Source organism: Physeter macrocephalus, chromosome 13, assembly GCF_002837175.3.
Source record: "Physeter macrocephalus isolate SW-GA chromosome 13, ASM283717v5, whole genome shotgun sequence".
In the NCBI taxonomy this organism is placed as follows: domain Eukaryota; kingdom Metazoa; phylum Chordata; class Mammalia; order Artiodactyla; family Physeteridae; genus Physeter; species Physeter macrocephalus.
In genome coordinates, this window is record NC_041226.1 from 82,219,881 (window position 1) to 82,246,693 (window position 26,813).

The 26,813-nt window shown below is 55.0% G+C and overlaps 2 protein-coding genes across 6 annotated transcripts; both read left to right on the forward strand.

Moving 5' to 3' along the window:
- The first annotated feature begins 913 nt into the window (after positions 1–913).
- On the forward strand, positions 914–9,785 carry ZMYND19 (zinc finger MYND-type containing 19). Of its 2 annotated transcripts, XM_028497577.2 has the most exons (7): positions 914–1,131; positions 1,718–1,835; positions 2,467–2,526; positions 3,227–3,333; positions 3,932–4,072; positions 8,934–9,114; positions 9,323–9,785. In XM_028497577.2, the coding sequence occupies exons 2-7, from the start codon at positions 1,830–1,832 to the stop codon at positions 9,464–9,466; spliced, it is 639 nt and encodes a 212-aa protein (XP_028353378.1). In that variant the 5' UTR covers positions 914–1,131; positions 1,718–1,829; the 3' UTR covers positions 9,467–9,785. The 2 variants fall into 2 exon arrangements, with proteins under 2 accessions (XP_028353378.1, XP_023982177.1); XM_024126409.3 differs by lacking the exon at positions 1,718–1,835 and having other exon boundaries at positions 916–1,131; positions 9,323–9,783.
- Positions 9,786–10,114: 329 nt separating this feature from the next.
- Positions 10,115–26,700, forward strand: DPH7 (diphthamide biosynthesis 7). Of its 4 annotated transcripts, none has more exons than XM_028497576.2 (9): positions 12,663–13,071; positions 13,822–13,955; positions 14,509–14,596; positions 16,078–16,172; positions 16,526–16,725; positions 20,335–20,404; positions 20,524–20,589; positions 20,822–20,994; positions 26,180–26,700. In XM_028497576.2, exons 1-9 carry the CDS (start codon positions 12,754–12,756, stop codon positions 26,629–26,631), a joined length of 1,596 nt encoding a protein of 531 aa, XP_028353377.1. In that variant the 5' UTR covers positions 12,663–12,753; the 3' UTR covers positions 26,632–26,700. The 4 variants fall into 4 exon arrangements, with proteins under 4 accessions (XP_028353375.1, XP_028353377.1, XP_007103699.2 ...); XM_007103637.4 differs by having other exon boundaries at positions 16,081–16,172; XM_007103638.4 differs by having other exon boundaries at positions 12,664–13,071; positions 16,081–16,172; positions 16,553–16,725.
- The last annotated feature ends 113 nt before the right edge of the window (positions 26,701–26,813 follow it).

The window sequence follows — 26,813 nt, forward strand, 5'->3', positions numbered from 1 at the left end:
TGGTGTAGCCCGAGGATGGGCTATAGCGGCGGTCCCCAACCTTTTTGGCACCAGGGACCAGTTTCGTGGAAGACAGTTTTTCCACAGACCGAGGGCGGGGGCGGGGGCGGGGGCGGGGGCGGATGGGGGGGGTGTTCCGGCGTTAATGCGAGCGACAGAGAGCGGCACATGAAGCTTCGCTCTCTCGCCCACTGCTCACCTCCTGCTGTGCACCCAGGCCGCGGACTGGTACCGGTCCACAGCCTGGGGGTTGGGGACCCCTGGGCTACAGGGTCCTGATCCGGGCCCCTGTGTGGAGGCGGCCAGGGAGGAGGAGGGCGGGCCTCGCGGCACTGGACCCAGCCCCGACGCCATAGTGGCCCCTGGGCTCCGGGTCCCTGTCCCCACTCCGGCCTCCTGCCCGCTGTCCGAGGACGGGGGACGGTTTACGGGTAGCCGCAGCCAGTCCCGCAGGGACCCCGACCTGCAGAGCCCGGACGGCCCGGGGCGCGGAGCCAGGCCTCCCTCCTCGAGGGGCGGGGGCCGGGTCGGGGTCGCGGGGGATGAGGACGGGGGCCGGGTCGGTGTCGGGGTAGGGGGTCGGGGCCGGGAGACTGTAGGGTGGCCTCAGCACAAAGCTTCCCGCGAAACTGACGTCACGCGGGGCGGCCGCGCAGGCACCGCCCCCGACCGCGCCCCTCCCCCGCGCTGGCCCAGCTCCTCAGCGCGCCGGCGCACTCGCCCTCCTGCCATTGGCTGCGTCGTGGCGGCGCGCGCCGGCCGGCGCACTGCGCGCCCCACCATTGGCCGGGCGGCGGCGCGCGGGGGTGTGTCCGCGTCGCGCTCCGCCCCTGGCCCCGCTCGCTGAGGTGCGCGCGGCGGCGGCGGCGGCGGCGGCGGCGGCGGCGCGTGGCAGGTCCGGCGGGCGCCAGGAGGCGGCGGCCCGACCCCGGCCCAGCCTCGTCCCGCCCGCCCGCCCGCCCGCCCGGCCCCGATCCTGACCCCGAATCATCCGACTGGCCCGCCCGGCTCGCCGTGGCCCCGCCCCGGCCCCGGCCCCTCCTGAGGGAGAGGCGCCGCCGGCCGAGCGCAGGCCCGGCCATGACCGACTTCAAATTGGGCATCGTGCGGCTCGGCCGGGTGGCCGGGAAGGTGAGCGGCGCGGGGCTGGGGCTAAGGTCGGGCCGGGGGACTGGGGCGCTGGGCCGGGAGCGGGCCGGCGCTGGGAGTAGGGGGCCGGGTGCGAGGCAGGGGGCCGGACCGGAGCTGGGGGTGGCGGGCGGGGTGTGGGAGTCGGAGCCGGGGGTGCGAGGCTGGGGGTCGGGGGCGCGGGGCTGCGGTCTGGGTCGGGGGCCCGACCCGGGCCGGGCGGTTTGCGGGCGGCGGGCCGGCGGCCTGGATCCCGGGGCATCCGTCCTCCGGTTGCGACCCGGGGCTCCGACCGTGCGCCGTGGCCGGGGGGGCAGGGGGCTGTGGCTGCGGCCGCGGGGAGCGCAGGCCCTTCCGAGGCGGCGCGCTCGCTGCCCGCCGAGACCTGCGGTGCGCGGCGTCGGTGCCCGCCGGCCGTAGTGAGCTTCGGGCGGGTTCGTGCGGCCGGCGGCGGCCCGTGTGGCTGAGCCTCGGCTTCTCGGCGCCAGAGCAGGGCCTTCCTCTGCTTCTCTCCCTTACCGCCCCGCCCCCGCGTGTTCGAGGCGGGGCTTCCTGGCACCTGTGGGCATTGAGGCTTGGCTGTTTCCAGGAGCCGGCCGGCCGTGCAGCTGCACCAGCCAGGACCTTACCCTGGATGGGAACCCTGTTCCCATCACCAGCGGCGGAAGCTTCTGGTGGGAGAGAGGAGCAGAGGCAGTCAGATGAAGGTAAAGCCGATTCAGATGCTAGAAAAAAGCTTTCCAAGCGAGAAGACACTGGTCCGTTTGGGGACCGTTTCCTGCCCTTCCTGCAAGGGGACGTGACTTTCTAACTAGGGAAGGGTGGGCTCCCCATCAGCTCTGAGGTCCCTTCTAACTCAGGGACTGATTGCACTAATGTCATCCCTTAAAACTTTTATTTAGAACGTTTTAGACAGACAAAGAGGTAGGAAGGACGATTCAGTGAGCGCCTGCGTGAGGACCGCCTGGCTTAATAAATAAAATAAATGTTAACTGAAACCTCCTGGATATCCTGCCTCAATCCCGGCCCCCTCCCTCTACTCCAGTGACGTCATACTCTTGGACTAGGTTTATCAGCACATTAAGATGCACAGCTTAGTACCTGGCCAGTCCTGTGGCACTTCTTTTGGTTCTTCGCGAGCAGATGGGAAGTGAAGCCTGATGCCGCGACTCTGCGCAGTCGTGAGTGGGGAAGGACCAGGCTTTGGCACCTCTACCTGCTTTCAGGATAGACGGCCCCTCGCCTGCTGACCTCGCGTAGTCTCAAGGGGCCGCTCCTGCTTATTATCGGTACCTCGTACTGATTCCAAATGTAACGTCTTGAAACGTTAATTTCCAGACCAAGTACACACTAATAGATGAGCAGGACATCCCGCTGGTGGAGGGCTACTCCTTTGAGGTAAGGACGCCGTTCCTTTGCTGGCATGCCCTTAGTCATGCCCAGGAGGGTCACAAGGGGTGGGTTTTCTTCCCTGTGATGTGAGGGCAAGACCTGGTACGCGAGCATCTCAAGCTGTCTGTCACTGCCCCGTGGAGCCCCCTACCGCCTCTGCGATGCCCGTCTTCCCCCACTTCCGCCTGGTTGCAGGCTCTTCCTGAAAAGGAGACAGATTGTGTCATGTTTGTGATTGAGTTCAGTTGGACAAGCTTCTGTGCCCTGGGAGACTCTCGAGGGCTGCCCCCCCTTCTCTCGCCCTCCGCTGTTCCTACCTGATGAAGCTGTTCGGGCTCTAGTCCTCACCCGGCCACTCCTCCTTCCACGAGTCTGTGGACCCACTCTTACCTCAGATGTCACCGTTTTTCATTTACTTGGTCTAGGGCTTATCTTTTTTTTTACTGGGTGGGGGCTTTTTTTTTTTTTTTTAAGGGTAGGAAGATTTATTTCTTTGTGGCCACAATGTTTTACAAAGACTGGTTCATGACCGTGTCTCGCCTTCACAAGAGGAGAGTGCTTCTTCGTGCCATGTGTCTGGGAGACTCCGGAGACCCCCAGGGTCCCAGGAATAGGCCTGGGATTGTCCCTCCGGCTTGTTTTTAAATTTGGAATGTTGTTGATAATCAGAGGCTTTTTAACAGAGCTTTTTCTTGTTTCTTCCCAGGCCCGGATGGAAGTAGACGCAGATGGAAATGGTGCTAAGATATTTGCGTACGCCTTTGACAAGAACCGAGGAAGGGGGTCAGGAAGGCTCCTTCACGAGCTGCTGTGGTGGGTGTTCCAGCTTCTTGTTTCCCTTGTTGGGTTTGCTCAGGCCCTGAGGTGCACGGGGCTCGTGGGGCCAGCAGACCCCTGTTGACTGATGGTGCCTTCCCCAGGTCTCCCAGTTAATTCTGTGTCATTGTCACTATCCCGGAGGGGTGGCTGCTTTGCGACCTGTGGCACTGGCAGGGCAGCCAGAGAGTCTGCAGGCTGAGTGCCCTTTCTGCTCGGTGTGTTTGGGACACAGCCTCCTCTGGGGGTGGGTGGGGTCTGGCCCCTCCTCCGGGTTGGGGAAGGGCCTTCCTCTCTTCTGTGTGAACAGTGAGGTTCCGAAGTACTTGGGACCACGCAAGTGGGGTGTCCTCCAGGCTGTGTGTGTGATGGTTTCGGGTTCCCTCCTTGGCTCCCTGCAGCCTAGCTCTTAAATCCAGGGCCTGGGCTGTCCATGTGGCCTGTCCTCTTTGGGACACAGACTGACATACTTGGGTTCCTCTCTGCAGCCTTGCTCCCGATGGTCCCGTCGGTGTGACAAGGGGCCAGCTCAGGGCACACGGCTGAGGCGCTCAGGAGGGTTGGGAGCCCGTCTGGAGCGCTGTCTGTTTCCTAGGGAGCGGCACAGGGGGGGCGTCGCCCCCGGGTTTCAGGTGGTGCATCTCAACGCCGTCACTGTGGACAATCGCCTGGACAACCTGCAGCTGGTGCCGTGGGGCTGGCGGCCCAGAGCCGAGGAGACCTCCAGCAAGCAGAGGTGGGTCTTCTCGGGGCCTGGTGATGTGGCCGAGGTGCCCCTGAGGGCGGCCCCTCAAGCTCACTGCCAAGAGGGGCCCGCGTCTACTCTGTGCTCTGAGGCTTCTGTGGGTTTGGTGACCTTGGCCGTCTTCCCCCAAGGTGCGGGGGTCCTCTTTTTCTTCACCGGGGGAGGAGACCGTTTGGATGCTTATCTTTCTGGGCTGGTCTTCTGAACTGGCTCTCGCAGGGAGAGGGGTTGTGTGGGCCGGTCCCCTGTAGGTGGGCAGGACGCCCTTGAGATGTAGGAGCCGTCTCCATCTCAGGGATGCCCGTGTGCACACAGATGGGTCTTGCTGTCGTGCTCTTTTGTAAACAGTTTGTCTGTTCAGTGGTTTAAAGGAAGCAGGACAGTGTGGCTCGGGGGTTGGCCGCTTGGCCTCCACCTTTCCTTGGTCCTGAGGACTTGGGCGGAGGGGATGCTCCGAGGGCAGTTCCCATGGCCCCAGGGACAAGCCCCTCTGTGACTTCGTGGAGCCCTTAGGAAGAGCCTGGGTGACCAGCAGGATGGGAGCCAAAATGAGCCGGGGTGTCCCTGGCCACCTGTGCATCATTTATGGGCTCCCTAGGGCTTCTGTGCATCCCTCGGGCCCCTGGGCAGCTTTTCCTGACTTCGGCGGTGCTGGTGCTGACTTCCCCTACAGGCAGAAGTCGGTGAGGTCGGTGCGGGGGTGTCAGTGTTTCTTAGGATGGAGACTGGGTGGAACCTTTGCAGTGGTCACCACTGGGGTCTTGGTAGAGCCCCATGCACTGGAGGTAGGAGATGGCGGGATTGCCCGGCCAGCTGGGCTTGCTGGTGGGGGATGGTCCCCAGGTGTAAGAAGGCCACATCCAATCCGATGCTGCTGCAGCTCGGGAGGGGTGTCCATAACTCTGTACGAGGAGAGGGGCTGGGTCTCCAGGCATTGGGGGTCTCTGCTCTGTTGTTAGAGGCTGATCCTAAGACTCCCTCCTGAGGGAGGCTGGTCCTCTTGTGGTAGCTGGGTTAGGATTTTCATCTTCCTGGAGGTTATGTGAGTCTAGACTTGTGGTTGCAAGTGACAGAAACTAAGCCCAATTTGGCTGAAGCAAAGATAGGACCCTTAACGGCTCCCCTGCTGAGATGTGGAAAGCCACAAAGCCACCTCCAGGTCTCAGGAGCGGCTGCCAGGGCTGCACACCCGCTTTCCTCAGCAGTGTCTGGCGGCGTGGGGGAGTCAGCTTGTTTTGAGTCACTTCTGTCTCCGTGCTGGGGGCAGGAGGGTTCTTTCATCAACAGAAGGAAGCTGGTGTCATGAGGACAAGTGTAAGGGTGGCTGAGCGGAACATCAGCCTCCGTGGATTTCCCCCAAGTTGTCCAGCACTCACATGGGTTCACGGCAGGCCTGGGGCTCACGCTCCCTGGCCCCATGCAGGTCTGCTGCTGCCCACTGCAGACACTGGCGGGACACTGCCCGCCGCGTCACCCAGCGATGGGTCTGTCTTTCTGGGATCTCAGCATTTGTCCATCTGAGCACCGTGTATTGTTGTGGGATGAGGTGACCACGCTTAAGAAGACGTGTTTGGAAAAGGGTCTGTCACACCCAGGGCTGCCCCACCGGTGGTCTCCCCCAGGCCGTGGCCCAGCTGCCCCATTCTCCTTCAGACCACTCTCAGGAGGCCCAGGACCACCACAGGGGCGTCTCCCTGCTGGTCGTCCCAGGAGCAGACGGGTTGGGGTTGGCCTTAGTTTGCCGGCCTGGGGTCGGCCTGTCAGCAGTCCTCCATCTGTCTGGGCAGAGCCAGCCCAAGGGTGGCCTGAACTCCCCGCTGGCTCGGCGTCACGTGTCCTTCCATCTCACTCAGTGGCCTCCGCATGGCGGCTCTTCGTAGGAATCACCCCCTACGTGAGGCGGGTGGTTCGGCAGCACAGCTCCGGCCAGGCATGTACCTTCTGCTCTGCTTTCCTGGCGTCACTTCAGTGGGGCCACGAGGGCGGCCCAGCCGGGTGGAAGGTGCTCTTTGCAAAGGTGCATTTTCCTCCCTTTCTGCTTTCAAAAGCTGGCTGGGACTGAAACTCACCTCTGTCTTCCAGCATTTTATTGAAGGGCTCAGAAAGTAGCCAGTTTCCTCCCACATCCTGACTTTCACCCTTTTCTTCTTTAAAAAAATCTTTTTATTGTGGCAAAATACAGATAACATTTACTGTTTTAACCACTTTTTTTTTTTTTTTTTTTCTGTGCGCGGGCCTCTCACTGTTGTGGCCTCTCCCATTGCGGAGCACAGGCTCCAGACGCGCAGGCTCAGCGGCCATGGCTCACGGGCCCGGCCGCTCCGCGGCATGTGGGATCCTCCCGGACCGGGGCACGAACCCGCGTCCCCTGCATCGGCAGGCGGGCTCTCAACCACTGTGCCACCAGGGAAGCCCCTGTTTTAACCACTTTTAAGTGCATGGTTCCGTAGCATTAAGCAAATTCAAATTGTCGTGTATCATCACTACCATTGTCTCCAGAACTGTCTCATCTTCCCAAACCGAAGCTCTGTCCCCATTAAACACTAATTCCCCACCCATCTCCTCTGCCAGCGCCTGGTACCTACTGTTCTGTGAATTAACAAGTCCTTGGACCTTATCTGAGTGGATTAATATGGCATTTGTCTTTTTGTGTCTGGCTTATTTTACTTCACCTCATTTATGCCTTTGAGGCTCATCCATGTCATAGCATGTGTCAGAATTTCCTTCGTGTTTAAGGTTCAGTATACTCCATTGAGTGTGTGTGTGTGTGTGTGTGTGTGTGTGTGTGTGTATGGCACATTTGGTTTATCCATCATCCATCAGTGGGCACTTGGGTTGCCTCCACCCCATGTCTGTCATTAATGATGCTGCTGTGAACACAGTTGTACAAAGAGCTCTTCGAGTCCCCTGCTTTTGATTCTTCAGAGTGCGTACCCAGAAGTGGAATTGCAGGATCATAGGATAATTCTGTTTACTTTTTGAGGAAGCTCCACACTGTCGTCCACAGCATCTGCGCCATTTTACCTTCCCCCCCAGCAGTGCACAGAGGCCCCAGTGTCTCCATACCTTCACCAACACTTGTTTTCTGTTTGTTTGATAGTAGCCATCCCAGGAGTGTGAGGTAGTCTCATTGCGGTTTTGCGTTGCATTTTCCTGATGATCAGTGATGTTAAGCATCTTTTCATGTGCTTTTTGGCCATTTGTACGTCTTCTCTGGAGAAATGTCTGTTCAGATGCTTTACCTGTTTTTAATTGGGTCGTTTGTTTTTTTGATTGACTTGTAGAGTTCTTTATATATTCTGGGTACAAATCCCTTATCAGATATATGGTTTGCAAATATTTTCTCCCGTTCTATAGGTTGCCTTTTCATTGTATTGATTGTCTATTGATTGTCTCTTTTTCTTGAAGTTTTTGTTTATTTATTTAGTCTACATTGCGTCTTTGTTGCTGTGCACAGGCTTTCTCTAGTTGCGGTGAGCAGGGGCTACTCCTTATTGCTGTGCGCGGGCTTCTCACTGTGGTGGCTTCTCTTGTTGCCGAGCACGGGCTCTAGGTGTGTGGGCTTCAGTAGTTGTGGCATGTGGGCTCAGTAGTTGTGGCTCTCGGGCTCTAGAGCGCAGGCTCAGTAGTTGTGGCGCACAGGCTTAGCTGCTCCACGGCCTGTGGGATCTTCCCGGACCAGGGCTCGAACCCGTGTCCCCTGCATCAGCAGGTGGATTCTTAACCACTGCACCACCACTGCATCACCAGGAAAGTCCCTGATTGTCTCTTTTGATGCACTAAATAATTGAATTTTCATGGAGTCCAATTTGCCTATTTCTTCTCTTGTTACTGTGCCTTTGGTGTCATATCCAGGATTATTGCCAAATCCGATGTTGTGAAGCTTTTGTCCTACGTTTTCTCTGAGAGTTTTATTGTTTGGGGGTCTTACATTTAGGTCCTTGATCCATTTTGAGTTAATTTTTGTCTGTCACATTAGAAGAGGGTGACCCTTCCCTTTTTTTTTTTTTTTTTTTTGCAAGTATAGTTGATTTACAGTGCTGTGCCAGACCCTTCCCTTTTTTATCCAAGTCCCTCCCGCCCCGGTCCCCAGAGAGGGTGGGTGGGTTGAAGGGGATGGTCCACCCATCCGTTTGCTCTCGTGGTGTGGGAGGTGCCCTGTTTGGAGGCCAGGAGGGGACCCTTCCCTTTTTTTTTTTTTTTTTTTTTGCAAGTATAGTTGATTTACAGTGCTGTGCCAGACCCTTCCCTTTTTTATCCAAGTCCCTCCCGCCCCGGTCCCCAGAGAGGGTGGGTGGGTTGAAGGGGATGGTCCACCCATCCGTTTGCTCTCGTGGTGTGGGAGGTGCCCTGTTTGGAGGCCAGCCCCAGGGCGGGCCACTCATCGCCTTGTGCTTGCCCCACCGCCTGTGCCTCTTGTGGGGCAGCTGCGGGCACTTACAAGCTTCTGGCCCCGTCCAGCAAGAGAAGTGTTCAGGGGGGTATAGAGCAGCTCACAGCAATCGGGCAGGCAGGCCAACCAGGGGCAGATGTGGGCGCCTCTGGGGCCGCGAGCACGTGATCTCCGTGCCTGTCTTGTGTGCAGCCGTCCCAGGCGTTGGGGAGATTGACGAGCAAGGCAGACAAAGCCCTGCCCTGCTTGTGGGGGAAGATGAAACAGGCTGCGTCCTGGATGTTACGGAGAGGTGAGCCCAGGCAGTGGGGTGGGCCAGAGGAGAGTCAAGCTGCAAAATGGGGTGGGGCAGCCTGAGAAGAGGAAGCAGCTGGTCCACCCTGGGGTCACTCATTGTCACCTCCATACCTTGACCCTTCCTGGCCAAGGCATCCTGAAGCGCTTGCTTCTCTCTTTAAGGGAGCAAAGCTTATACTGGCTGGCGATTCAGCAGCTGCCCACGGACCCCATAGAGGAGCAGTTCCCCGTCCTGAACGTGACCCGGTACTACAACGCCAACGGGGACGTGGTGGAGGAGGAGGAGACGTCCTGCACCTACTACGAGTGCCATTACCCGCCCTGCACGATGATCGAGAAGCAGGTGCGCGGTGGGGGAGCCGGGCCGGAGGCTCGACCCTGCGGAGCCCCGGGCCTCCCCTAGGACTGCCCTCTCGCGGCTTCTCCCCTGCGGTGGCCGTTCCTTTGTCACTGCCTGACCGGGGCCCAGACCCTCCGGCCTCGGCACGCGGTGGCCAGGTCCGCGCAGGTCTGCCATGTGACTGGAGCGCCGCTCTTCTGTGTCCTTTCAGCTCCGGGAGTTCAACATCTGCGGGCGCTGCCAGGTGGCGCGCTACTGCGGCCCTCAGTGCCAGCAGAGGGACTGGCCGGCCCACAAGAAGCGCTGTCGGGAGAAGAGGCGCCCCTCCCAGCGCGAGCTTGAGCCGGAGCGATGACCGGGCGGCCAGGGGGCTTCTGATCTCCCCGGCTGAGGGCCGGCTGGTGGCTGGACCGGGGCCACCAGAGGGGCGGCTCCTGCGCCGCCTCCTGCCCCGCCACAGGAGGCCCCGCGCCCCGCGGAGCAGAGACAGCTGGGAGGCCCCCCGGGACGCCTCTCGTTATTTATATGTTAATATGTTTGTAAACTCATGTACAGTTTTTTGGGGGGGAGGCAGCGGGAGGGTTAGAAAGTACAAATAGGGTCATTTGCTGTAACACTCACTTTCCGGGCGGCTGAGCCGAGGAGGGCGGCCCGCCCGGGTTGGGGCAAAGTAAAGGGTGGGACCGCCCGGCGTCCTGGCTGCTGTCTGCTCTCCGCCTCGGCCGGCATCCGTGATGTGGGTGCGGGTGCGAGGGCTGCCGTCCCCACCCCCAGGCTGCGTGGGAGCGTGAGGGAGACCCAGACCTGTCCCGGTCCTGTGGCAGGAGCTGCTCAGGGTGGTTAGTTGCTCCGCCCCTGCTCTCGGCCCCTTTGAACTCACGCAGAGGGCGCCTGGGAGCTCGAGGCGGGGCGGGGGTGCTTCTCCCAGCAGGACTGCTGAGGTCCGCCTGCAACTTGGAGCAGCCCGAGGGGTGAGAACTGCTTTCTTGTGCTCCTTCTGGGAGCCGCAGATCTCAGGGCTGGGCAGCGTCCTGTACACCTGGCCAAGCCCCCGGGGGGCCACAAGCTGGGTGGTGTGGCTGGGAACTTGCTGGTCTCCAGGGAGAGTGAAGGCTGACATCTGTCTTGGGTCGTCCCTGGCCCCACGTTGGTCCTGCAGGCTCCTGCCACGCCCTCCTTTCTGCAGCGTTTCTGCAGTCTCCCAGGACGCCCTGTGTGTGCTCTGCTTCCCTGGCTGGGGCTAGCCCCTTTATGGCCTTTGGTCTGTGAACTGAGCTGAGCTTTCCGTAGCTTCTTTTGCAGAACTTGGAGGCCTCCTGGGCAGTGCGTCCTGGAGAACAGGACTGGGGAAATGGGTGATAGCAACTTTTCTGCAGGTGAAGGGACTCCACGTGCCCACACGGGTTTTTGCTGAGAAGACCTTGCTACCGTGCAGGTCAGCTGTGGTGCCTCTTCCAGGTTGGGGTTTTTTGCTCCAGGTTCCCCCAGACCCCAGGTTGAGCACGAGTGGGGGCTTAGAAAGCTGTCAGAGAAGAGGCTGTGTGATCCTGAGAGACTGTCCTACCGACCACAGCTGGCCCGAGCCCTCGGGACGTTCCCAGGGCCGGGATAACTCCCAATTCAGAGGCCAGTTCTGGCCAGGCCCATGGGGGTGGGGAATCTGGTGTAGACCAGCGTGTTGAGGTTTGGGTAGTCTTCCAGGCATGGGGCCCTGAGTGCTCAGTCTGCTTTTAAAAACAGGCTCCTGGGATGAGGAGGCCCTGGGCTACAGGCTGTGTGTCTTGCCTGTGTCCTTTGGGGAGTGGCCAGGTCGGCCCTCCAGCCTGTTTACGTTCCCTGACCAGGACTGTCTTGTGGTCAGCTAGCTATTCCTCGGAAAATTACATTGAAAGGGAAGTGCCAGAGTGTCGGCCGACCCATAGGATGCCACGCTGGGTCCTGATCCCGGGTGCTTGCTGCCGTGGCTCATGGCTCATCTGGAATAGCCTTGACCTGGGGATCGCTGTCCAACGTGGCTGCAGGAGCTGGTGCTGTAGCTGGTGGCTGTCCCCTCCTGATGGTGCTGTGTCTTGTGCTACTTGTTAAGAGACTCTGAGTCTGGGCTGGAGCTAAGAGGGTGGTGGCCATGGGGGCCTAGGGTTTGCTCATATCAAGGCTTCTGGAGTGGATGCCCTCGTGAAGCTGCCCCAGGGTCCACACAGTGTTTTTATTCCCCTTTGCTTCCCTTGTTCTTTATTTGATACCCAGCCCCTGGTTTCTCTTCTCTTCCGAAGGCCCCGAACCTCTGATTTTTGTAGCCACACATCTGAGAGCATCTGAAAGTTCAACATTCATTCATGGTTAAAACGTGGGCCATGTTTCTTACCTGTTTGGAGCAAGGTGTAGGGGGCTGCTTGGCCTGACTGCCTTTTGTATCAGATCAAATCAAGATGTGTGGCTCAGCCATTTCAGGGTGTCCTGTTGCTTCCTGACCAACCTTTACTGCTTCTCTGCTTCAGCTGCCATCTGAGCTGCTGACTGGTATCTGTATTTCTAGCGATAGAAACCACTTTAAAAACCACAGGCTAACTACCCAGTTATCCATGTGGATTTGTCTTGTCCCATTTCTTGGAGCTGCCGTAACAAATTATCTTAAGCTGGTGGCTGAAAACAATGTATGGTGTAGGTCCTAGAAGCCAGAATTCTCAAATCAAGGTGTGGGCAGGGCCATGCTCCCTCTGAAGGCTCTAGGGAAAGTTTGTTCCAGGCTCTCCCAGCTTCCGGCAGCCTCGGGCGGTCCTTGCCTCGTAGAGACCTACCAGTCTTTACATTGTCTTCCATTGGTGTCTAACAGACCACATCTCCCCTTCCTAAGGATGCCAGTCATATTGGATTAGGGCCACCCTAATGACCTTATTTTAACTGGATTACTTCTGTAAAGACCCTGTTTCCAAAGGTCACATTCTGTGGTACTGGAGATAAGACTTCAACATCTTTTGGGGGGACACAATTCAATCCATAACACTATCAGACACTTGCCTTCCCCAAACCCGTTCTGTACAGTTCACTGACTTTATTGAATGCTGTCGGCACATACTTGGTTTACCAAATCAGGTCGTGGCCGTGCTGGGTGTCCTCCCATTCATCCTAAATCTAACTGGCGCACAGTCCCCTGCCCCTGGGGCTCAGACGCTGGCTCTTCTCCATGCCTTCTGGCCACCTTCCCGTCCACCACCCGTGCTCGGGGCCCTGTGGCCGACCCTGTCTCCTTTCTCTGCTGTCCTGGCAGGCAGATGTGCGCCCACCGATGCGCCGCGCTTACTGCCCTCTGGGCAGCTCCTTGGGGTGGACATGACCAGGGAGAGGGAGGGCAGCCCAGGCCCAGCCCTTTTGGGTCAGACCCTGGCCTCTGCTCCCTGGACGCCCAGGCCCCTTGCACACCCCGCCTCCATGCCCTGCTTTTCTCTGCTCCCCCTTCAGAGCCCAGCTCGCCCGTGACTCTGCTGGACGCTTGGCTGCCCCCTCCCAGGCGTCTCGCCGCCACGGCAGGGGGCGCGCCGTGGCACGTGGGTCCAGTCGAGGTCCGCCGGCCGGCAGGGGGCGTGAGATCTCGGCCTCACGCTGGCGTCCACGGGGGCCGGAAGTCCCTCCCCGGAAGGAGTCATGGGGCGACGGCGGAAGTGGGAGAAGTACCGCTCCTTGGGCTGTGCACCTTTTTGGCGCCGCGACCCCGGGTACCCTGCTATCAGCCTGGCTTCCTCACTTCTCCGCCGCCCGCTGTCCGCCACCCCGGTCGCTGCCGCGTCCTTCTCCGAATGCTGGGCGGCCGGCAGTCGCGTCCGGCTGTTGCAGGCGGTGGACACGGAGCACACCGTGGACTCGGTGGAGTGGTGCCCGCTGGAGGGCTGCAGGCACTTGCTGGCGTGCGGCACCTACCAGCTGCGGAAGCCGGAGGACCAGCCCGCCGACCCGGAGAGCAAGGTGCGCGGGGCCATCCTGGCCTAAGGAGGTCTTCACCGTGGGTTTGCATGTCTGCGATCTCAGGTGGCATTTCCCGAGCACCTAAAGCCCCAGACTCGAACTCTTCTCTCAAGAAGGGCGAGAGAAGGCTCTTGAGAGGCAGAGCCGACCACAGGCTTTGAGACCTCTGTGATCTACTGCGGGGGAGGCTGAAAGGGAAGAGTCTTGTGTGGAGTCGTTCAGGAGGTGTGGATGCGACCTTGGCCTTGTGGCCAGAATGTAGGTTAGAGACAGGGCATCCTGAAAGCGGGATGTCCTCTCTCTGCAGGCGTCGTCAAGGTTATGGATGAAGTCTAGAGCAAAGAGAAAATGGGATTTCATAGGAGCTGTACGTAATCTCTTGAAGGCATCTAGTTATGCGGATCCAAACCAGGACACTTTTAAGAGTGAAAAATGGCACCGGAGCAACCGGCCTAAGCCAGGACTCTCCCAGGCAAACTGTGTCCTGTGAGGACCCTAACTGTAGCTCCTCCCTACTGGCCCACTTAGAAGGAGCATCCCATCCTGGGTCCAGCAGGGTTTATCCACCTACTCATTAATCACGTACAAGAGAAGAGACGTTTCTCCAGCTCGAAAAAATCATCAGTGCTGCTTCCAGGCAGAGGTGTGGAGTCTTGGCAAACCTCTTCTTTACCTCAGTCCCTTTTCCCACTCCTTGGGTTCCTCAGTATTTATTAAGGAAATCAGAGAACACATTTGCATTTTTTGTAGAGTGGACTGGATGTTGATGAGCCTCAAATTCGTTTGGGTCGTCTCTACCTGTATAGTTTCAATGAGGACAGCTCTCCTTGCCCCCTGGTTGAGGTCCAAAGAAGAGATACTTCGGCGATCCTGGACATGAAATGGTACAACTTTGATAACCGTTCCCCTTGTTTGGAATTTGTCACGAGTACCTCATTGTTTAGTCAGAGGAGCCTGATGCCTGACAGCATTCAACAGGACGGGGAAGTGTCTGAAGTTTGGGTTCATTTCTTTACAGTGCTGTCCTGCCTGCCTGCTGGCACTTGGAGGATGCTGTAGACTCGGGGCTCGTTTCCTTTTTCGGTTTCCAAGCCCTACAGGCACTGTCAGTCTGGGAAGTGAGGCTAGTTTTCTGCTTCCTAAGCTGAGTGATCTTGTTGGAACAGAACTGTAGGCTCCAACCTGGTTTTGGAGCTGAAATAAATACATTTATTTATTTATTTATTTATGGCCATGCTGCGCAGCTTGTGGGATCTTAGTTCCCCGAACAGGGATCGAACCTGGGCCCTTGGCAGTGAAAGCGCAGAGTTCTAACCACTGGACCACCAGGGAATTCCGTGGAGCTGAAATGTAAACAATGAGTTATTGGGGCGCATAGTGTTCTCCTGTATTCTGGCATGTCCTGTGTTGTGACTGGCACGTGCCTTCTCTCCTCAGGTGCCACATTGCGGTGGCCGGCCATGCACTCTTGGGAGTGGCAGATGCTTCTGGGTCCATAGAGCTACTCCGCTTGGTGCGATCCGAGGTCAGTGACTGGGGCCAGGCTTAGTGGAGGGTGGAAAGAACCTGGATGGAGGGGGTTTGGGAGGGAGGCTGTGCTGATACAAATATTTTTCTAGGATAGTTTCTGTTCAACGGTGAACTTTACCATAAAACGTTCTAAGGTAGCACACGGTCAGCTTTGAGTTATTGGGTTCTGTATCTAACTCCAAGGGTAGGACACCTTGTGTGTCATCAACAGAGGGGCTGTCAGTGGACCTGAAAGTCCTGTAAGGAAAGCCTGGGCCAGCATCCTGGGTTGATGATGCTGGGGCTAAGAAGAGCAGCGCATTTACTGGGCGAAAGTGGTGTTTCTCATTGATAATTAGGAGAACGCGTGATTCCTACATGTATTTTCCCAAGCATCTGACAGTGATCCTGTACCGTGCATTTGTAAAATGACCACATGTTGGGGGAGGGAGGGGACAGGGAAGGCATATAGTGGGTGGAAGGAAACAGCCCACAAGACCGTGCCCTGTCTGTGGGGGGACCCACTGTAATGTAGGTGCTGCAAGTGGGATTGGAGCAGAGGTCCAGCTGGCCTTGGATTCACGGCACCTGAGGGTTTGTATAGCAAGGTCCTTGCTTCAGGCCAGCTGAGAGCAGCAGCCCTGTCTTAGGAAAGAGGGAAGAAATATCTGAGGAGGATATCTAGAACCAGAGCTGGAGGCAGGAACAGGTAAATCCAAGAGAGGATACAGCTGCTGGAACCCTGTTGATGGAGTTGAGCGCTGTCTAGGTTGCTTAGATAGTAAAACTTAGACCTCAGAAAAGAGAAACAGCATTTTAACGGCTAGCTGTGGCTTCTGAAAGAGAGTCAGAGGAAAGTTCTCTTTGTCTCTGTCCCTGGAGGCCTGGGCATTGGGGAACCCGCACCAGCGGTGCTCCCTGGAGCCTGCAGTAGTCTCCAGGAGGGCTTGGACAGCGACGGGTCTGAGGAGCAGAGACCTGCTTCCCCTGGGGTCACACGTGTGGGAAAGTCCTCCTTCAGGTGTGAGCGCTTCTGGAGGGCCTGGGCCGTCTGCAGTGTCCTCAGGTTCTTTTTTTTTTTTTTTTTTAATTTATTTTTTGGCTGCGTTGGGTCTTTGTTGCTGCGAGCGCGCTTCTCGTTGTGGTGGCTTGTCTTTGTTGCAGAGCGAGGGCCCTAGGTGCGCAGGCTCAGTAGTTGTGGTTCACGGGCTCTAGAGCACAGGCTCAGTAGTTGTGGCGCACAGGCTTAGTTGCTCCACGGCACGTGGGATCTTCCCGGACCAGGGCTCGAACCCGTGTCCCTTGCATTGGCAGGCGGATTCTTAACCACTGTGCCACCAGGGAAGCCCCTGTCCTCAGGTTCTGCTGTGAGTGAGTGACTGACACACTTTGTTCGCCGAGTAGATGAGGAAAGCACGGCATACCCAAGCCGGGGGAGGAATAGTCTGCTCAGGCTTCCGGGGCTGTTCCTCTTTGATGGCGTTCTTCTCTCTCCAGCAGAACTCTTACACACTACAGCCGTTCTCTCGCTTTGCCCTGGGAAAGCAGTGCCTGGCCTTGTCCTTGGACTGGTCCACTGGGAAAGCCGGAAGGTGAGGGCCAGCGGTGACGGGCCTGAGTCTTTCCTCTGAGGGTCCCTTCCTATTTTCATGCAAGAGAGAAGGAAAGCCACCTCGTGCTAGCCTTGATTGTGGCTCCCCAAGCCTGGGAGCATCACTGCCAGTCCTCATCTAAAAAGAGTGTTTGCATCAGGAGAAGCTGACCCTGGTTTATTTTGACAAGCTACTGGTAGCTTTGGTCTCTGCCCAGGCAAGCCTCTTAAGAAGCGTGTCCCCGTACGAGGTCCTGGAGAGCCTCTCTGTGACAGGCCTTGGGGGCATAAAGCATCCCTGGTTGGGAGCCAGAAGAGGCGGTGAGTTTGGGTCAGTGGATATATTTCAGCCAGATTTCCCCGCTGCTTCCCTGTGTCTAGGGCCAGTGACCAGCCCTTGAAGATCATTAGCAGTGACTCCAGCGGGCAGCTCCATCTCCTGCAGGCGTACCAGGCAGGGCCGGGAATGCAGGCTGTGGGCACGTGGCAGGCCCATCACTTTGAGGCCTGGGCTGCTGCTTTCGATTACTGGCAGACGGAAGTCGTGTATTCAGGTTGGTACTCCTCCGCTGGGCGCCCCTCTCTGAAGATTTGCTGAGGAGGCACGGGCCAAGGGCGTGATTCTGGCCACGTTGGGATCTCAAAGACCTTTTTGGAGAGTCTGTCTCCTGGGGCAAAAGCTGTAGCTGGTGTTCACTTAGCTGCTCCTCGGAGAGTGCAGTGCAGTTTGCTGCGGCGCCACGGGTCTTGGGTGGCAGTGCCCCCAGTGTTGGAGCAGCCCCCTTAGGAGCCGCCCCCGCCATCGCTCTGAGTGTCAGACGCTGCTTCTCCCGCTCGGAAGTCCAGTCGGAACTCCTTGCTTTCCACCTGGTAGTTTGGGTCCAGTATTGACTTGTCATGCGCTTCAGTCTTGTCTCTTCCCTTTTGGGGTAGTTTATCTTCGTAGGGAAAGGGACATGTGAGAGAGAGAGAGAGAGAGGCTTGACCTGCTGGTATTGAGAGTGGTGTGTATGGAGTGGGGTGCTGACGTGGGAACGAGGTAGTTCAGGTCAGCTCCTTTCACGCTCATGGCAGGGGAGGGCATGGGTCTCTGAGAGAAGACAGAAGAGGAGCTGCTGAATTTGCAGAGGCAAGGAACCATCTGCGCCCGTATCCTGTTCTGCGTCCAGTTGCTGGTGGTGTTCTGAGCTCCAGGGCGAGACGGGGAGGCCAGGGCTGCAGGGTTGTTCTGCTGGCCTGCCAGGATGCTGCACGGTCTCACTGGGCCCCCAGAAGCTCCTGCTGAGGCCCTGCGGGACAGCTGTGGTGCCCGGTCCAGGGAGCACATCGGCCTCGTCTTGGCCCCTCGGCGGTGTTCACATGCCCGACCCCTGGCTCCCCTCACGTTCTTTTCCCTGGGTCATCAACGCCATGCCATCTGGACTTTCCCCTTCCTTCTCTGGCTTCTCTTCCTTCTGCTTTGTGGGCTCCTTTCCCTCTGCGCCAAAGTGTTCACCGTCCTCTGACCTCTGTCTGGATCTTCCTCTCGCTCCGCATCGCTGCTCTCCTGACTTCAGTTACTGTGTCTCTTCCACAAACACTGTGTTTAACCAGACCTTGTTTCCTGAGCTTTTCTGCATCGTCTTGCCAGCACCGCAGCGCTCGTGCAGGGGTGCTCCCAGCGCCTCACTCCGCGGGCCTCCAGCTGAGCCCCGTACTCCCTGTGTCGCCCTGTCACACGCCTGCGCCTGCCCAGTGTCCCGGCCCCAGGACAAGGTCTGCTCACCCAGATCACACACCTCTGTCCGCTCACTGCTCCCGTCAGTCTGTGTCTTGTTGGTTTTCTCTTCTTCTTTTTAAAAATTAACCAATCAATTGATTCATTTTTTTAGGCCACGCTGTGTGGCCTACAGGATCTTAATTCCGTGACCGGGGATCGAACCTGAGCCCGCTGCACTGGAAGCGTGGATTCTTAACCACTGGGCCGCCAGGGAAGTCCCGCTCATCCTGATTATGATTTTGTGTTTAATGCTTCTTTTCCCCTGAGACAGGATCCTTTCTGGAGTTTTTGCTGTCACACCCTTGAACAGACTCAGGGAGAACGATAAAGATTTAATTTTTTGAGCTCTCGTTTGTAGATTAGTTCTTCTACCTTGAGGCTTAGCTAATTCAGAGCAAGGGTGTAGTAGGACAGTGATTTAATAACTCAACACCAATTCATTCATCTAACAAACATCTGTTGAGCACCTACTATGTGCCAAGCACTGTCCTAGGGCTTCAGGAGGCATCCGTGAGCAAGAGACAACGGTCCCTGCTTTCACTGCACTTGGGTCGCTTGGGGGGAGATGCACGGTGAACACTAAGCATAATATGCACTGTAGGTGACAAGTGCTTTGCAAAGAAGAAAGCTAGAACAGGCTGAGGGCGTCAGGTGCTGCAGGCAGGTGCAGATTGTCCCATTATAGAGCCTGGTGTGTTCAGAGTAGCGAGTGGCCAGTATGGCCAGAATGACATGAGTGAGCGGTAGAATAGAGAAGGCAAGATCAGGAGCCACAGAGACAGGGCATGGGGCCTTGCAGGCCACAGCGGGGACTTGGGCTTTTGCTCGGAGTAGAATGAAGCCATTGGAGGATATTGAAGAGAGGAATGACATTTCCCGACGTACATTTTAAAATTTAAGAGGATCCGGGACTTCCCTGGTTAAGAATCCGCCTGCCGATGCAGGGGACACGGGTTCGAGCCCTGGTCCGGGAAGATCCCCCATGCTGCGGAGCAACTAAGCCCGTGCGCCACAGCTACTGAGCCCGTGTTCTAGAGCCTGTGAGCCACAACTACTGAGCCCCTGCGCCTAGAGCCCGTGCTCCGCAACAAGAGAGGCCACCACAATGAGAAGCCTGCACACCGCAACGAAGAGTAGCCCCCGCTCGCCGCAACTAGAGAAAGCCCGCGCGCGGCAACGAAGACCCAGCGCAGCCAAAAGATAATAATAATAAAAAATAAATTTTAAAAAATAAATTAAAAAAAATTTTAAGAGGATCCGTTCAGCTAATACGTTGAGTATAGACTGCGAGGGGGTGAGGGTATAGGCTGGAGACCTGCCATGCAGGCGAGGTGTGAGAATGACTCGGGCTGAGGTGGGAGCAGTGGAGAGGCGGAGACGTGGGAAGACTGCTTTGTGTGAAGGTCCATCGGGAGGATTTCCTGGTGGAGCAAATGTGGAGTGTGAGAGAAAGAGGAGAGACCAGTGTGTAAAGAAGCCACACCAGTTCTCTTCACAAATTTGCCACAGAATGGCAGCTTGTATTTGAGGCTCACACACAGGCTCAGTGCCTGGATGGACTGATTCCGCTGGTCCGCTTTGTCATAGATCACGTTCATCCCATATCCGTTTTGTCTGATACAGGGATTTGTAGTGTGCTCAGTAAGTACCTGTGGGTGGGTGAGTGGGTGGGTGGATGGATGGTTTATGGATGCTGGATGGACGGATGGGTGAATGGATGGTGGATGGGTGGGTGGGTGGGTGGTAGATGATGGACGGATGGAGTTTCAGGCAGATGTGGTTTTTTTGCTCCTTTTTGTCCTCTCTGTAGGTCTTCCTCTTCAGTGTTTCTTCCCTTCCCTCAAGATACCATGACATTCTATCTTGATGTTGCTTTTCTTCAAAGACTGGTTGTGGGTCAGGGCACCAGCTCCCTTGTTCTTTCTGTCCTTTCAGTTTCCCCCAAACAAGCACAGGGCTCTTTTACTGTAAGGTTACAAAGGGCATTTCTCTTTAAAACGCATGGCGGTGTGTCAAAGGTTCCAGAACCTTACAAAGCCTCCCTGTCTGATGCCTCCTGCACGCAGGTCTGCTCGGAGCACTCCGACGGGGCCACTCTGGTTCCTGGCAGCAGCAGCCCGAAGGGTTGAGTCTCGTGTGACCTGGTCGCTCCGCCCCCACAGAACGTCTGCCCTTTTCCTACGGGTGTAGCCTCTGTCTTTCCCTTCTTCCCCGCAGGTGTCTGAAGACACGGTTACAGCACAGGGCTGACTGTTTCTGGGTCTCCCCTGCCTGTGGCAGCCTGAAACCCGAGAAAAGCCACCCATGGGAATTTCCTCACAGACATAAACCCACTCCCTGAGAAACAGCCAGGTCCTGTTGTCAGTGTCCTTCCTCATCAGTGGGTGTTTCTGTTTCCACGCAGGTGGGGACGATGGCCTTCTGAAAGGCTGGGACACCAGGACCCCTGGCACGTCTGTGTTCACAAGCAGGAGGTAAGTCGCCAAGGGGCCAGTGCTCGGCGTGGGGGGCCAGCCCTCCCCGCCCCCACCGCGGCCTCCGCGGGAGGGGCAGCGCTGCCGGGCACCGGCTCAGGCTCACCCTTCGCTCCCAGACACTCCATGGGCGTCTGCAGCATCCAGAGTAGCCCCCATTGCGAGAACATCTTGGCCACGGGAAGGTGAGTCCCCTAGGGCCCGTGCACGTGGCTTCCTCCTGCACCGTCACTTCCTTTCCTCCTGTTGACCGTTGTGATGCTTGACTGGGCCACCTCTCCACCCAGAGTGCGGGTGTCGGGGTTTGGGAAAGGAACCGTGTCCTGGAGGGGAAGCGGGCTGGGTCTTCCGGGAGGTGACCCCTGCTGCCCCGGGGCCTTGCTTTCCTGCACGCTCTCTGCGGTCGATGGGTTTTAGCTACGACGAGCACGTTCTTCTCTGGGACACTCGGAGCATGAAGCAGCCGTTGGCGGACATGCCCATGCAGGGCGGGGTGTGGAGGCTCAAGTGGCACCCTTTCCACTGCCACCTGCTCCTGGCAGCCTGTATGCATGGTGGCTTTACGATCTTCAACTGCCAAAAGGCAATAGGTGAGTGGGGGGCCTGGGGCGGGGGCTCCCAGTTTCCTGCCTCCTTGCTCCACCAAGCTCTTCCTGCACCCTCCACACGTTCCCAGGGTCACCCCCTAGGCCTTGCCATGATTTGTAAGTCTGCCGACTTCAGAATCTCGGTTTCAAGCATGCTGCTCTCTAATCATGGTTCTTCCCTGACCATCTCCATTATTTTGGTACCTTCTGCATTCAGCAGTCTGCTGGCCCTATTGGGACCTCTTCTCCAGAGGTGTTAACCACTGGTCGCTTTCATAACCATCCTTGTCCCACCTTTTGCCAAGTCTTCCTGCTTGCGGACAGTGTAGGCTCTGTGGCCTTATGTTCCAAACATCGTTAAACTCTTCCCCTTGCTCCTTCCTCATACTCTCTGGGCAGAATCCAGCACTGGTAAACCCCAGTCTGCTTATGCCTGAGCCACAGGACATGGCTGGAGGGAAACAGCCACCCTTCGTGATCTCACTTCAAGCTTAGGCTACTGTGGGTCCCTTGCCAGGCAAACCTTGACCTTTCTGTAGCCAGTGATTCTTCACTGTTAGGACTGTTGCACGTTTTCTTTTCTTAAACCCCCACCCCCTGCTCTCCCGGCCTCGTGCATCCCTTGTGACCTCCCGTCCCCCTCCTCTGTACGAACAAGGGGTTATAGGCACCTCCCATCGTGGTTCCAAGGTCAGTCTCCTCCCCGTACTGGCTGCTCTCAAGGGCTTCGTCTTCTGAATCTTCAGTCCTCCGTCTATTGCATCATTTCTGTTTATCACATGAATGTGCTCTGATAGTTCTGCTGTAAAACAATTGGCAGACTTTCTTCTTTTTTAGCATAGGATTTACAGTGATGAGTTGCCCTCCAAGCTCTGCTTTCGCTGCATCCCATAAGTTGCTTTTTTTGCTTGTTTTTTTTTTTTTTTTTTTTTTTTTTTTTTTTTTTTGGCTGCGTTGGGTCTTCTTTGCTGCGTGCAGCCTTTCTCTAGTTGTGGCGAGCGGGGGCTACTCTTCATTGCGGTGCGCGGGCTTCTCATTGCGGTGGCTTCTCTTGTTGCGGAGTACAGGCTCTAGGCATGCAGGCTTCAGTAGTTGCAGCACGTGGGCTCAGTATTTGTGGCACGTGGGCCCTAGGGTGCATGGTCTCAGTAGTTGTGCTGCACGGGCTCAAGAGCACAGGCTCAGTAGTTGTGGCACGTGGGCTTATCTGCTCCACGGCGTGTGGGATCTTCCCGGACCAGGGCTCGAGCCCGTGTCCCCTGCACTGGCAGACGGATTCCCAACCGCTGCACCACCAGGGAAGCCCTATTCCTGACCTTGATAGGGTCCCTGCTGGTTCCCATTTGGTTTGATGATATATAAGGACTAATGTGTGTGCTTAGTATTCATCAATCCAGGTTTTCATGAGTATTTTTTAAAATCAGGAATTGTTGATTTTTTTGTCAGGTGCTTTTATAATATCTATTGCACTGTATTATTTTTCTCCTTAGATATATTAATATGGTAAACTTTGTTTATGGATTTCCTAATATGGAATATATTCCTGGAGTAAATCCCACTTGGTTATGGTTTGGTTTTGTTTTAGCTGTCAAAAACTTTTTTTGAGGTATAGTTGATTTACAGTATTATGTTTTAGGTATACAATATACTGGTTAACAGTTTTTAAAGGTTATATTCCGTTTATAGTTATTTTAAAATATTGATTATATTCCGTGTGCTGTACAGTATATCCTTTTCTTGTTTTTGTTTTTTGGCCACGGCATGTGGGATCTTAGTTCCTCAACCAGGGATCGAACCCATGCCCCCTGCAGTGGAAGCGCAGAGTCCTACCCACTGGACTGCCGGGGAAGTCCCTGTACGATATATCCTTGTAGTGTATTTATTTTATACATAATAGTTTATACCTTTTAATCCCCTACCTCTATCTTGCCCCTCCCCTCTCCCTCCCCTTACTGGTAACCACTAGTTTGTTCTCTACATCTGTTTCTTTTTTGTTATATTCACTAGTTGTTTTATAGTTTAGATTCTATATATAAGTGATATCATATAATATTTATCTTTCTTTGACCTGTTTCACTAAGCATAATACCCTTCAGGTCCATCCATGTTGCAGATGGCAAAATTTTCATTCTTTTTTTATGGCTGAGTAATATTCCACTGTATATATACATCACATCTTATTTATCCATTCATTTGTTGATGGACTCTTAGGTTGCTTCCATGTCTTGGCAATTGTGAATATTGCTGCTGTGAACACTGGGGTGCATATATCTTTTTGAATTTTTTCATTTTCTTCGGATATGTACCCAGCAGTGGAATTGCCAGATCATACAGTAGTTAGTTCTATTTTCAGTTTTTTCAGGAACCTCCATACTGTTTTCCACAGTGGCTGCACCAATTTACATTCCCACCAACAGTGTAGGAGGGTTCCCTTTTCTCCACATCCTCACTAACATTTGTTATTTGTGGTCTTTTTGATGATGGCCATTCTGACAGGTGTGAGGTGATATCTCATTGTGGTTTTGATTTGCGTTTCTCTGATGATTGATTATGTTGAGCGTCTTTTCACGTGCCTTTCGGCCATCTGTGTGTCTTCGGAAGGTATGTTATTTTTTTTTTAGCATGGTATTGGACTCTGGTAATACTTTATTTGGGACTTTCATTAACGTTCAAAGGAGACACAAACTTTCTTTTGTGCTATTTAGCAGCATTATGTTTGGTTCATGTGAGAATCAAAACCAAAAGTGTGAAAATTTTTCTTCATTTTCTCTTGAATAATTTATATGCCATTTGGATTATCTTTTCATTCAAGATTTGGTAAAAAAAAAAAATCTCCTGTGAGACTATCTGGGCCTGATATATTTTTGAATGATGGTTCTGTGTTAACTTTCTCTGTATTTTTCTATGGAAGTTGGTTTGTTTATGCTTTATGTCTCTACTGGGGTCAATTTTGTTTTCTTTTTTCTTTCTTCCTTTTTTTTTTTTTTTTTGGCCACGCCAGGCGGCATGCGGGATCTTCCACACCCCCTGCAGTGGAAGTGTGACGTCTTAACCACTGGACCACCAGGGAAGGCCTGGGGTCAATTTTGGTGAACCATATTTTCCTAGGCAGCTATTCATTTCATCTACATTTTGAAATTTATTTGCCCAAAGATGTGTAAAGTCACTTTGATTTAAAAAAAAAAATTTCTTCTCTAATAGTTATTTCCCCTTTATCATGTTTTACTTTGTATACTTATGCAAGTATAAAATATTTTTAATGTCTTTTTCCTCAATTAGGTTAGTTAGAAGCGTGTATATTTTACTTCTTTTAAAGAAGCAGGGTTTTAATTTTTTATTATAGTCTTGTGGTTTCTGTTCTCCACCTCATCAACCTCTCCTTTTATCTTTGTTGTTTCTCTCCTTGTGCCTCCTTTGTTCTTTTTCTAGCATTTTGAGTTGGGAATACAATTCACTTATCTTTATTACTTTGTATTAAGCATTTTTATGTCTGAATTTTTCTCTGATTTAAGCACATTGTTAGGTTCTGATATGTAGTAATTTCACTTTCATTTTTATGAAGAAATTCTATGACTTGAGTTTGTATTTCCCCTTTTACCCAAGTGTGGTTTAGTAGAAGGTTCTAAAATTTCTAGGTGGAAGCAATTTTTCGTATTTTGACCACATTATTAATTTTGTTTTATTGCGTCGTGATCGCAATAAAGTGTTGCTTGTACCGTTTCTACTTTATGGAACTTTTCAACTTCTTGTTGCCCAGCATGGTTGTTCAGTTCATGCTACACATGCACCTGAGTAGCGGATGTGCTGTTACTGTGTGGTAGGAAGGCTGCTGTGTCCACCTGGGCCACGAGCGGGTGCTGCCACCGGTTGGATGTACGGCTACAGTGTGCCTTTATTGTCCCAGTGAACCCCGCCTCCCGGTACCCCAGCGTGCACACTGTGGAGCGGGAGGTCTCCTGGGAGCTTCCTTCGGTGGTGGTGCCAGGGCGCCTCTCTGCTCTCAGGGGAAGCTTGGTGTCCAGCTCCTCCCTGGAGCCACCTCTGCTCAGGCAAAGCCCTGGGTTACGGAGGAGGATCTCCAGGGCCCTGGTAGTATCCTTGGTGTGTTTCCTGATGCCAGCTGCAGCCTTTCGACATCACTGCTTATTCTGGTAGTGATTCAGATTCTGATCACAATTCAGAGTGCAGTGGCATTGATCCCTGCACTTGGGAGGTGGCAGTGGCATCCAGGGTAGCTGAAGACTGAATGGCTGGCCACTGGGCCTTCCGGCTGGTGACAGTTTTCTAAGCCCACATCCCCAGCTCACTGGCCACTAGTTTTCTGAGGCTGCTCTTGCCAGCCTCGGCCTCGCCCTGGACCCTTGACCATCTCAGGTGTGGTGACACCTCATCATTTCTTTTTCTGGTCACATATTACTTTCACACTTTCTCAGCCGTGTTCTGTCCAGAATAAGGCCGGGCCTTTGCCCGTCCTGCCCTCTGTCTTCAGAGTTGCCATAGCAACTCACCATAAGGAAAGCTGCTCATGCTTCAACTCTTCAGTGAGTTACTCCCTGTCCAAGCTCAAGTCCAAACTCTCTAATGCAGCACGCCGAGCTCTGCATGACAGGACCCTTCTGACGTGTCGCCAGTTCCTGATGACACCTCAGCCACGTCCACTCGTATGGTTCCTCACACACACCAGGGTCTTTCCACCTCTGTGCTTTACACGTGCTGTTCCCTTTATTTCTCATACACCCCTTTCCCTCCATTTGGCTCACTCGTTTGTCCTTTGCTTTTTAAGTCTTAACGAGAAGCTTCTGCCGAGTCCTAAGGGTTCAGGTTCGGGTTAGGGTTAGGGTTAGCTCTGTAGGGTTAGGGTACAAGTTAGGGTATGGGTTAGGGTTAGGGTTAGCTTTGTAGGGTTAGGGTATGGGTTAGGGTTAGCTCTGTAGGGTTAGGGTACGGGTTAGCGTACGGGTTAGCTCTGTAGTGCAGGCTGACTCCTCTCTCAGGAACACAGAGCGCATTCCCTGCAGGATGATGGTCTGTGCTTCTCTGCTTGTCTGTCCGCGTCTTGATAGTCCTGTGCGTGACACACTGGTTGCTCTTGGCACATTGTCTCGCTGCGAGGGTGGGTAGGGCCATCGGGTGGGGGTGATGAGATCAACCCTGGGTAAGTTTCCCGTGTCCTCCTGTCTTGCTCCAGAGGAGAATCAGGAAGCATTCCCAGTCACTCCGTCCTACACCTTGCCCAGCTCGCTGGTGTATGGAGCCGACTGGTCCTGGCTGTACTTCCGCCGCTTGCCGCAGACCCATCCGTCATTCTGCTTGGGGTCCTCTCCTGGCAGCGACCCAGGAGCCAAAACAGCAGACGCAGTCTATACCCTGAAAGTTGCGGCCCAGTCGCCAGCACCCTGTTTTGAGCGTTTAGCTGATGCTGATGGAGAGGGTGGTACCAAACACCAGAGTGGAGGCAAGCTGAAGACTCCTCTCCAGCCCTTTGCAGAGGACAAGAACGGCAGCCAGCTGCAGGCCTCAGGGATCAAGATCTGTGACTGTGACCACTATCTGGAGGCAGCTAACTTTGACATCAGCCTTCTAGCCACTTGCTCCTTTTATGATCATGTTCTTCACCTCTGGAAGTGGGAGAGCAGCTGAGCTAGGGAAGTTACTTGGTTTGACATCATAGAGACCATTTCTACCAATAAAACCAAGAGTGTGTCTTTATCTTTTCTGAGAATGAATTGTCCTCCGACCACCTCACTGAGATTCTGACTGCGTGCAGTTTTTCTGTATAGGGCTCACTGCATCTTATGGAACCTCCAGGTAGGCAGTCAGAA

What these genes read in the sequence shown, in the direction of transcription:
- ZMYND19 (XM_024126409.3), top strand. Translation starts at nt 1,081, where the DNA reads ATGACCGACTTCAAATTGGGCATCGTGCGGCTCGGCCGGGTGGCCGGG. An exon ending in TCGGCCGGGTGGCCGGGAAG is followed by an intron (nt 1,132 to 2,466) that starts GTGAGCGGCGCG and finishes GTTAATTTCCAG; the next exon opens with ACCAAGTACACACTAATAGA. An exon ending in GCACGATGATCGAGAAGCAG is followed by an intron (nt 9,115 to 9,322) that starts GTGCGCGGTGGG and finishes GTGTCCTTTCAG; the next exon opens with CTCCGGGAGTTCAACATCTG.
- DPH7 (XM_028497574.2), top strand. Translation starts at nt 12,171, where the DNA reads ATGCTGTCGGCACATACTTGGTTTACCAAATCAGGTCGTGGCCGTGCT. An exon ending in CCGCCGACCCGGAGAGCAAG is followed by an intron (nt 13,072 to 20,334) that starts GTGCGCGGGGCC and finishes GTTTCCACGCAG; the next exon opens with GTGGGGACGATGGCCTTCTG. An exon ending in AACATCTTGGCCACGGGAAG is followed by an intron (nt 20,590 to 20,821) that starts GTGAGTCCCCTA and finishes GATGGGTTTTAG; the next exon opens with CTACGACGAGCACGTTCTTC.